This window comes from Hydra vulgaris, chromosome 03 (genome assembly GCF_038396675.1).
Source record: "Hydra vulgaris chromosome 03, alternate assembly HydraT2T_AEP".
Classification (NCBI taxonomy): domain Eukaryota; kingdom Metazoa; phylum Cnidaria; class Hydrozoa; order Anthoathecata; family Hydridae; genus Hydra; species Hydra vulgaris.
In genome coordinates, this window is record NC_088922.1 from 14470666 (window position 1) to 14481228 (window position 10563).

Sequence of the window (10563 nt, forward strand, 5' to 3'; positions counted from 1 at the left end):
AGTGCTGTTGTATTTGCGGAGCTACACCAACTGCAATGACTTGTTTGAAGAACTTTCTAAGTGGACTTATAGCAAAAAAAGGTACACTTATCTATGGGATATCTCCGTTACATGCTTGGATAAGATTTCAAGAGTGTCTTTTACATATTTCATACCGACTCGAATTCAAAAAATGGAGAGCAATTTATGTTCAAAAGGAAGCATCTCCGAGTTGATTTTCCCGCAGTTAGTGGAGCAGGAATATCTACTACCAGAAATGTTTGCAGAAAAGCGTTCTCTGACCCAAAAGAACTAAGCGAAATATTAGGGATTGATAAAACAATTATTAAAATGTTCAAAAATATTTTAATTGTCAGCAATATATAATAAGTCAATAAGTTGTCAGCAAACATTGAATCCAGAGTTATTTGAGCTATACTGTAAAACAGTATACCGTCGATATTTAGACCTGTATGATTTCTGTATGAATTTTGAAGTTATCATCTTTATTGATTTTATACTTTATTGATTATACTTATATATATTTAACTTTATGGATGGTATGGTTTGAATTTATTATCTTTATTTTTTGAATTTATCATCTTTATTATTATTATTTTTTAATATTTTTGTATTTATATTTGACAACATTTATATGACTATATTATTTACGGGTTATTAGGGGCTTGGCGATAAGACTATTTTGTCTTCTTCTTGCCCCGCCATTGTTTTATTTTAGAAATTTTAATAGTTTTTAACAGCAAATTTAATCATTTTATTTATAAAAAAGTTCAAGTAAAACTTTACTCTTGTTTCAAGTTCAAGTATTTTGTTTCATAAAAGTAATGTTAAAGTGGCTTAAAATAGCCATGCATAAAACAAATTGGGCAAGGATCTGGGTAGGTTTTGTTGATACCAATCAGATCCATACCCATATATACAAACTGGCTCTGGATTCGGACCCGTTTATTTCTATGGATTTTTCAAGAAGATATAATTTAACTCCTTTTCATATTGGAACATTATAGGTTTTATGTTTTTTCAAAAAAGCAAGTTTTTTGATGTTTCAGATATGACATATTCAGGCATTGTACAAACAACAAATATAAGTATATTCATATACAGTATTGGACAAAACATTTGCAACCAAAATCGAACAATGCTAAAAAGTGTTCCTAATTTTACATGTTTAAAAAACAAAACGAACTATACTACTGCAGCAAACAGTTCAGGAGTCTGGAGTCATTGCATGCCATGACATGAGCAATCAGCTGACAGGTGACAGCACACAGGCAGAATTTCGTTGACAAGTGCCATTTTGCAGCGGAGCCATTTTGTCTGGTCCGTGTCAACGTCACGGAAGTTTTTTAATAATTAAGGAAGTATCCAGAAGTTTCCAGAAGAAACATCTGGAAGCATCCAGTAGCATCCAGAAATATTCAGAAACATTCAGAAGTATCCAGACGCATCCAGAAGCTTCCAGAAGCATCGAAAAGAAGCATCTAGAATCTTCCAGAACAGGTTCACACAGGTTCATTATACTATATAAGAAACATGTAAATCGACATGTAATTCAGTCAGTAGATGGAAGTCAATCAGTCAGTATTATCAAGACAGTTTATCAAAGTGAAGTTGGCAGCAGATAACAAAGGTGGAAGACCGCGTTCCACCACTTCTAGAAAAGATTCTATGATCGTCAGATCCGTCAAGAAGGATCCCTGGATATCATCAGTCGAGATACAAAAGCGATTAGAGCTGCCTGTATCGGACCAAACAATCAGACGACGTGCTGTTGAAGCCGGATTGTTTTCTCGACGCCCTGCAAAGAAACCGCTGATTTCACTAAAAAACCAGAAGAAACGACTCTTGTTTGCTACATCTCATATTGACTGGAATGTGCAGAAATGGCGAACTGTCCTGTTCAGTGATGATTCGAAGTTCAACATCATTGGGAGCGATGGCATTTGCTGTGTACGTCGACCGGTCGGAAAACGCCTCGATTTACGTTACTGCCATAAGACCGTGAAGCATGGTGGAGGGAATGTAATGGTCTGGGGGTATTTTTCTGCTAACGGTCTAGGTCCAATACATCGAAACAATGGAATAATGGACCGTTTCATGGATAAAAATATCCTGAAAGATGTTATGTTACCTCATACTGAATGGATTATGCCAATTAAATGGGTTTTTCAGCAAGACAACGATTTGAAACACACTGCAAAAGTAGTCAAGCAGTGGTTTCAAGACAACCACCTATCGGTGATGGATTGGTCGCCTCAATCTCCAGATCTCAGCCCTATCGAGAACCTGTGGGAGATCCTCAATCGCCCAATTAATCGTGAAGGTGTTTGTAATAAGGATCACATGTTTGAACAAATCCAAAAGACGTGGGCAGCGATTCCACAAAGTTTCATTGATCACCTGACCGAATCAATGCCTCGAAGATGCAAGGCTGTAATCGACAACAAAGGATTCGCCACGAAATACTGATAGCGAAATACAGCTCAACATTTTGTCGAGTTGCACTTGTTTTTTCTAGAAGAAAATCAATTTTTTTTTAATACTTTTGAATAATTTATTAATTTTCGTGTACAAATAATGAACTTTGTGATGAATAAAACTTGAAGAACTTTGTCTCTAATCAGTTACATAGTTATTTCTCTAAATTGAAAAAATGCAGCACTTTCATATAAAGAAACTAAATTAGCATTATTTGGTTGCACTTGTTTTGTCCGATACTGTATATGTCAAATAAGAATTTTTTGCAAAGAATCGCAATGATTAAAGCCTGGGGACAAATATCCCTTTAAGAGTTTGCCCCCATACCCCAAACGTAAGAAACAAAGAACTCTCCAATTGCTGCAATTTCTTCAAAAACATTCTCATTTGACGTAAACATGTTTCACATATGGATTATCAAAAAATCCTATCTACGATACTGGTTTTAACTGGTATTAATCCAGATTTATTTTCTTAGAGACAAGTGTTTATAAACGCCGGGTCCTACTGACATAAACTTTAATTGCGATTTTAAAGAAAAACATTTTTAAGAAAAAAACTTCTTCCGAAGTATACCAAAGTTTTTTGAATTTTTTTGGGTAACCACGGTTCAATTCAATAAACATATTAAATAACTCAATATATTTTGAGTGATTTTTGCCTAAGTTTTTAACTAAATTTTATTGCGTTACTTAAGTATTATTTTCAATAAACTGTACCTTAGTAGTCTCCAATTTTTAGTTGTATTAAATAATTTTTAAATAACAAATTTAATTGACAACAAAATCACACTTTTGGTTCGTTGTTGTTTTCAGTATCTTTCAATGATATGTATAAACCGTCATCTATAGTATCTTTAATGATGTATGCTGATTATGCAACTTTGTTTTACAGTTATAATAACTTAAAATCGATGTTTGCAACAATGAATACTAAACTGGAAACTTTAATTTATGGTTTAGAGCAAACAAATCATCTGTAAACTGAATTAAAGTTAAATTGAATTAGGAAAAAGTTAGTCAAACTACAAAGCGCCAAACTACAAAACTAAATATATTTTTGTCAATTTTTTTGCCAAGGTATAATTTGCATACAAACAGTTTCTATAGCTATTATCCAAATAAAGCTAAAAAAACGGTGGTGGTGGTGGTGGTGGTGGTGGTGGTGGTGGTAATTAGAGTTTTCAATTATGTTTTAAGGAAAATAAAATTTTTAAAAAGTTTAAAAGACTTCAACGGACTATCGTTGTTTAAATGGCAAACAAAGTTTGCCATTTTCTTAATTCTTAAAAGATTTCTTTTTAATAATAAAAATAAAAAGTAATAATAAAAAAAAAATCTTTGGACCCAATAGATAGTTTTGGCAATCAGACTTTGCTGATATAAAATCTTTGTTAAAAATTACTGTTGAAAAATCTCCTTTGCTTTGACTGGGAATTGCTAATGGTTATTTTCTTGTTCTGGGAATTTGATGTATTTTTACCTGTGACGTTGTTTGGGAAAATTCCAGTAGGGAAGACTTCAATTTTCTCAACTGCCTAATATAGATTTCCCAACTTTTTTTTATTTTAAGAAATCAATTTTTATCCTATTTACAAAATTTACTATTTATTATACTGTTGTTAATGATAACATTAATAAAACTTACAACTAAACGCAAGTGTATTAGTGTTGTGAATAACAACATTACAGTCTTTAGATATGAACAATAATAAAATATACCTAGTATAAAATACATACTTGTAACTTAATTGATAACGAAATTAAACATAATATGAAAATTTTACCTCCACTAAAATTACAACTAAACACGTTTGTAATGCTGAAATATTAATATTAATGTAATGAATAATATAATTACAGTCTATGGATAATACAGATATATAGAAAAAATAGGCCTCGTATAGGCCTACAATAAAAACTTTTTTCTTGATTAATAGTATTTTCATTAAGCTTTTCAGCATACTATCCATTTATTTAACCATAAAATATGAAAAATTTACAATAATATTTTATAAACTCACATAAATAAGGTTAGGTGTCACTCATATAGTTAAAAACAATGGAGTGACACCTGAAAAAAAAAATTAACAAATAAAACACAGAAAGAATTATAAATAAAAAAAAATAAATAAAAAAAAAAAAAAGAAAGAAAGAAAAATAAAGCACTAATAAATAAAGATGGTATTAATAATTGCAATAATAATATAATGAAAATAATATTAATAATAATGTGAATAAAAAAACAAATAGTAAATATATCATGATAACTTTACTAAAAATTATAACTAATGATAAAAACAATGGTAAAAATAATTATAGTAAAGTTTATCACTATGACAGAAATTAATAAAATAAATATAGCAATTGCAAAAATTAGGACAATTACCATAAAAACTATTACTACAATTGAATCACTATTACTATCATTATAAATAATATTAATATGATTTAAAAAACAAAGATAAATTAATGATAACAGTAATATTAGTAGAGTTAAAAAAGACAGTATAAAATAAAAGTAATAATAGTTTTATAAATACAGTAATTTAAAAAAAGCAATAATAATAAAAGATAAAATTAATATTCATTAAATATATACTCAAAGAAAAATTTCTTAACTTGGTTTCGATTGAGAAGAAGAATGTTAGTAATAATAGGGTATTTAGTTAAAATCTTTTTTTTTATAAATGGTATTATTTGGTTCCAGAACATGAACGTCTGGAATTAAATCTGTGTATCCAGAAGGAAAAAGTTTGTTTGCTTTTGTTAAGGTTTCAATACTCAAATTATCCTTATTCAAAAGAAAACTAAAGGTTTTGGTGATGTCGGCAAATATATCCTTTAAAGCTTCAAAGTTTTTGGTTAAACCCATGGCTAAAAAGTCTCTAACTTCTTTGAATTTTTTCTGGTAAAAAACTTTCATCTCCAGGGCTATTATTCTATAGTGTCGTCTGTAATTTTTTTTTGCATCAATGTGTAATTTCCTAGAAAATATTACCGCACCTTTAACCAAATCATTCATAGCATCTGTGTCATTACTAATATTTGTAGGTTCTTAGTAGTGTTTTCAATTACATTTCAATTAATACTGCCAATGACATTGAAGCTTAGACTTTCTAAGATTTCTGTTAATAATTTTATCTTCTCAACGATGTTCTTCTTGAAGAAAAGAATAACGATGAAATCAAAAATTGTTACTTTTTTCAGAAGTCCTATTGCCTTAGTTCTCGTGTTAGTATCAAAAATTTTATTATTTGAGATGCTCTAAAGAAGGTCAATACCCTTCTCTAAACACTGATTTAGAGCCTTGACAGATTTTGCTCATGCGCACAGTGGGACAAATTCGAGTTTTTTGTGCTAAAACTATTTTCGTAGTTTTTTTATTAGAATAGCTATATTTATATATAAAATGAATAAATAAAGTAATAAACATGTAATTATGTAATATTAAAAAAAAATATTAAAAAAATTAATTATATTGGTGAAAAATACGAAATATTTTTAATGGACAAGACAACTTTTATCAGTGTAAACATTGAAAATATTACTTTTCGATGCATGTATTTGTTATAAAATAACTTTTTTAGATTTATATTTACAAAACTTATATATTATAACATTAATGAAAGATTTTGTAGGTATTCTTTGTTTACAAAACATCTCTTTTACATGTTCAGTATTTCTCATCAACTGACCATTAACCGAAGACCAATCTTTTGTTATAACTTTTTTTATTGCAAAAAGCTGCAAAATGTTTATGATGCATGGCTATTTACATACATTTAGCATGAGATTTACATAGTCAAATGTTTGGAGGATATTGGAGGATAGTTTATCTGATACCTCATAGTAAAGGTTAGTAGCAAAAATATATCGAAAACTGTCTGTTTTCGATGAATAAAAATGCAATGCTGACATTGATTTTTTGGTATTTTGGCATACTCTGTCCCACTGTGGTGCGGTCTAAATTTTTCTGGATAGGTTTACAAGTTATATTGCATTGCCAATGTCTTCTAGTTTTTCCTTCAAATGACTAATCATTTTAATTTGAAATGATTGACTCATATATGTAACTTTATATCAATGAAGGTCTCTATTTTCAATCCAGACTTTTAGTCTGGGTTTGTGACTAGATAACTTTTTTTGTGACAAGCAACAAAGTTACCTTGGCGAGCACTGTCAGATTCCATAAACGCTAGCCCTTGGCTTCCTAAAATCATTTATGTATCGATAAGAATTTTAATAGTTTTCCTATTCTGCACTTCTTCCTTTTTTGTTCTTCTAGCAAGTCTTTTCGATTTATTAATAAGGTTATTTTTAATTATTTATATAAATTATTAATTATTTACAATGGTAAAATTTGCTAGGCGCAACTACAAAGAGAAACTCGCCAGAAAGACCGAAAGCAACCCTAAACGCTTACATGTACATGTACAAAGCAAACAGAGCGATACCGGCGATATATGCTTACTGTTGAATAATTGTTCTCATTTGGTTTTTGTTTTGGAGCCCGATGGTCCAATGCCAGCTTTTGAAAGTTGTACTGAAGCAATTTGTGTCGTCGACCCAGCAAGTTTTTCTATCAATATAGTACAAAAGTACCTCAACCACCTTGATGAAAGAAAATCAACCGGCTACGATGGTTTATATCCACGAGTTTTTAGTAAATGTGAGGCTACTTTTGTCAAATCTCTATCGCTTATCAACAAGTGCTTGTTCGGGACTGGTGTAGTTTACGATTTGTGGAGAAAATTGAATGTAACGTCTATTTTCAACAAAGGGAGTAAACTAAATGCATCAAACTACCGGACTATCTTGCTCACATCCATTTCATACAAAATGATTGAAAGTATTTTTCAAACAAGTATAATGGAACACTGTGTTGCTTATGGCTTAATTACTCCAAAGCAGCATGGCTTTGTTCAGGGTTGCGTCTCAAACCTGCTAGAAACTCGGGACATCATGACGGAAGTGATTCATCGCAGCCACACAATAGAGGTCATATACATAGACTTTGTGAAGGCGTTTGAAAAAATGCCGCATAAACACCTTCTTAACGAGCTAAGAGTCTACGGTGTTTAAGACGCGCACTTAGACTGGATCTCAGTTAAGGTACGCGACCGAAATCAACGAGTGGCCATCAACAGCATAAGATCTGAATGGCAATCGGTTACAAGTCGCGTGTCTCAAGATTTGGTCTTGGGATTAAATTAGTAAAAATGAATAATAATACTGTATGTATAAACATACAGTGTTTGTATATATGCGTGTGTATTTCTGTTTCTATTTAATGTTTAAAAACGTTTTTTAAATTCTTTTAACAAAGTCTCTGCTTTGAATTTGTTTTTTGTTGTTTGCATTTATTTACTATATTTTATGAAGACGGTAATTTTTTTGTGTGAAATATATTGATTGATTCTTCATTGCATTGATAAAGCAACACTTGTGTTTTTAAAAGCTTATATTTATAATATAAGGTATACCAAAATTCGCGTTTTACGTAACCGATTTTTGTGCTAAATTCTGTTCCATGTTTTTAGAACTTTGCGTTTTGTTGGTATAGTAGGATGGTCACTGTTGTAAAAAAATGAAATATTTCTTGATGTCATGGCCCAGAAAAATCCTTTAGGGGTATTATTGTACTATCATTGGTGGTTACTGGAATATAAGTCCCTAAATCTGGTTACACCGTCCGTGGAAGAAAATCCATTTTCAAATTTTGCATAAAATCGCATTAAATACATAGTTTATAAGCAGCTAACAAAGTTGGTTTCAAGAATTTTTATTCATCCCAAAAACACAACAAAAATATTTATGCAGTAAATTCACTTGTAAATAACAATTTTCTTCAATTTTGACAAAGTTTCAATTCTAATTGTTTTTTCTTGGTAAAAATGTCTGAACTGATTTGTAATATTCCTAATTAATTTGGTTGTTGTTGAAGTCTGTCATGCATCCTTTCACCCTGTCTTCATACTCTGGGTGGTAGCTTGGTCTCTTATACTTTTGCCAATGAGCACTGAAAAGATGATGGAGCGCTTCAGTTTTGATTCAGTCATTGCTTTGAATAAATTCCCAAAGAGCTATTGTGACGTTGTAAGAATTGAGGAACATGGCAGATGACAGCATGAACCTTGCGAGTGTTGGTGGTGTCCTGATGTTATAAATAGGAGACTATGAATTACTCTATTTTTCAACATAGCTTTCATCAAGGAAGTTGCCAAAAAAAGCATAGACAACATCATTGAATTTTCAGGGAGGCTGAATAAGTGCGAACTGGCATAAGTGCGAAGCGTTGAAAAAACTGGTTTAGGTGCAAACTGGCATATGTACAAAGTGCGCCAAAAGAGTTTGCAAACATAGGCATAAAAGTGAATTGGCATAAGTCCAAAGCAGTTTCAAAAACTGGCATAAGTATGAACTGGCATAAGTACACCAAATAAAATTGCCAATTCGCACTTATGCCAGTTTGCACTTATGAAATTCATGCTTATTCAGTCGTTCGGAATTTTCTTAGTGTCTCAATAAAAGGAACAGCTGGAAAGAAGGAGTGCTGCTGGGATAATCTCTCCAAAACATCCACATTCTTCAAAAGTTTCCAGCATTCATTTCCAGTCAGTTGTTCACCATGAAATGGTTGCTGTTAAGTATGATTTATGCTAGCCATTCAGGAGCATGTGCCAAAATCTTTGAGAGATTGACATCATGCACCCATCATCTCTGAAGCATAGATGATGGGTGCATGAACAGAGTTTCTGAATGAAATTGCTTTCTTGATGTTAGCACCAGCCACATTGAATGCCTGATAATCCCTACTGATTGATCCAAAAGTTCTAAGTGATTAACACTTTGCAAGATCTTTTGATGAAATTTCACACCAATAGCGTGGGTTTGCACTAGAATGTGCTTGTAGACCACAAATGATATTTACCTGTCACCTGTCATACAATGTCACCTGGAAGAACTGAAATAGGGTAGGCTTCTATTCCCTAATTCCTATTCTACTTAGACAAACTGTTCCATGAGGTAAAGCTTCCTTGTTGACAATGACTGATGCTGCAACTCTTTAAACTGCCACTGAGTCCTTTGAGTTGACTTCTGCTAAATTATTTTGCAAGTTAGATTTTGAGTAATTTTGTGGGAGACTCTTGCTAACAATTGAAAAGCATTGAGAACATCTTCTTTCAACTGAGTTCTAATTTGTTTCAGGTTTCTGGGTTGACAAGACTGGATGTGAAGAATTATGTTTTGCTTTACTAACTGAGCAAATTAAACAAATTACAAAGCAAATCTCTTGTAACAGGCCAGAATATGATAGTCGTGAAGTTAAGCAGCTGTGTTTGGATTTTAAGCTTTCCCTCCTCAAGACTCCAAAGATTGGAGCGGCAACGCTCACAAATGTCAGTTGGGACTTTTGGATCATTTAAATCAACTGTTTGTTTCAGATTTTGTTGCACTTTTTCTGTCATAAAGCTGGTTGAAAAGCAACTAGCCTTGCCAAGAGACAAGAAGCAAACAATCTTCCTGTTCTCCTTGTGATTTTTTGCTTGATTTAGTTTTTTTGTTGTTGTTGTTAATTCAGATGCCAAATCTATGATAAAAATGGATTGAACAACTAATGCTCAAGATTTTTCACAGAATTTTATCATAATACTTTATAAAAAAACAATTTTTATTTTTATAAATTTTTTTGGTACAGGTAACTCATTTATTCTTTTTTAAACTAAAAAAAAGCAACCAATTTAATTTTTTTTTCTCCCTAAGACAATTTATTTAAAAATTATAACAAATTAAGTTTTATTGCTCTAGAGTTAAATAAATCGCAGTTTTTTTAATGCGATTTTATGCAAATTTGAAAATGGATTTTCTACCACGGACGGTGTAACCAGATTTAGAGACTTATATCCCAGTAACCATCAATGATAGTGCAATAATATTCCTTAAAGGATTTTTCTGGGTCATGACAAGACAAGCAACTTCTGGGTCATGACATGACAAGCAATATTTCATTTTTTTACAACAATGTGGTGTTTTGCTGAATAATTTTTTAAAGTTTTATATTAACATAGATTATTTTTAAAAA

The 10563-nt window shown here is 31.4% G+C and overlaps 1 protein-coding gene across 1 annotated transcript; it reads left to right on the forward strand.

Annotated features, from left to right (window-relative positions):
- Positions 1–6830: 6830 nt before the first annotated feature.
- On the forward strand, positions 6831–7562 carry LOC136078492 (uncharacterized). The gene has a single exon (XM_065794266.1). The coding sequence runs from the start codon at positions 6831–6833 to the stop codon at positions 7560–7562; it is 732 nt and encodes a 243-aa protein (XP_065650338.1).
- Positions 7563–10563: the final 3001 nt, after the last annotated feature.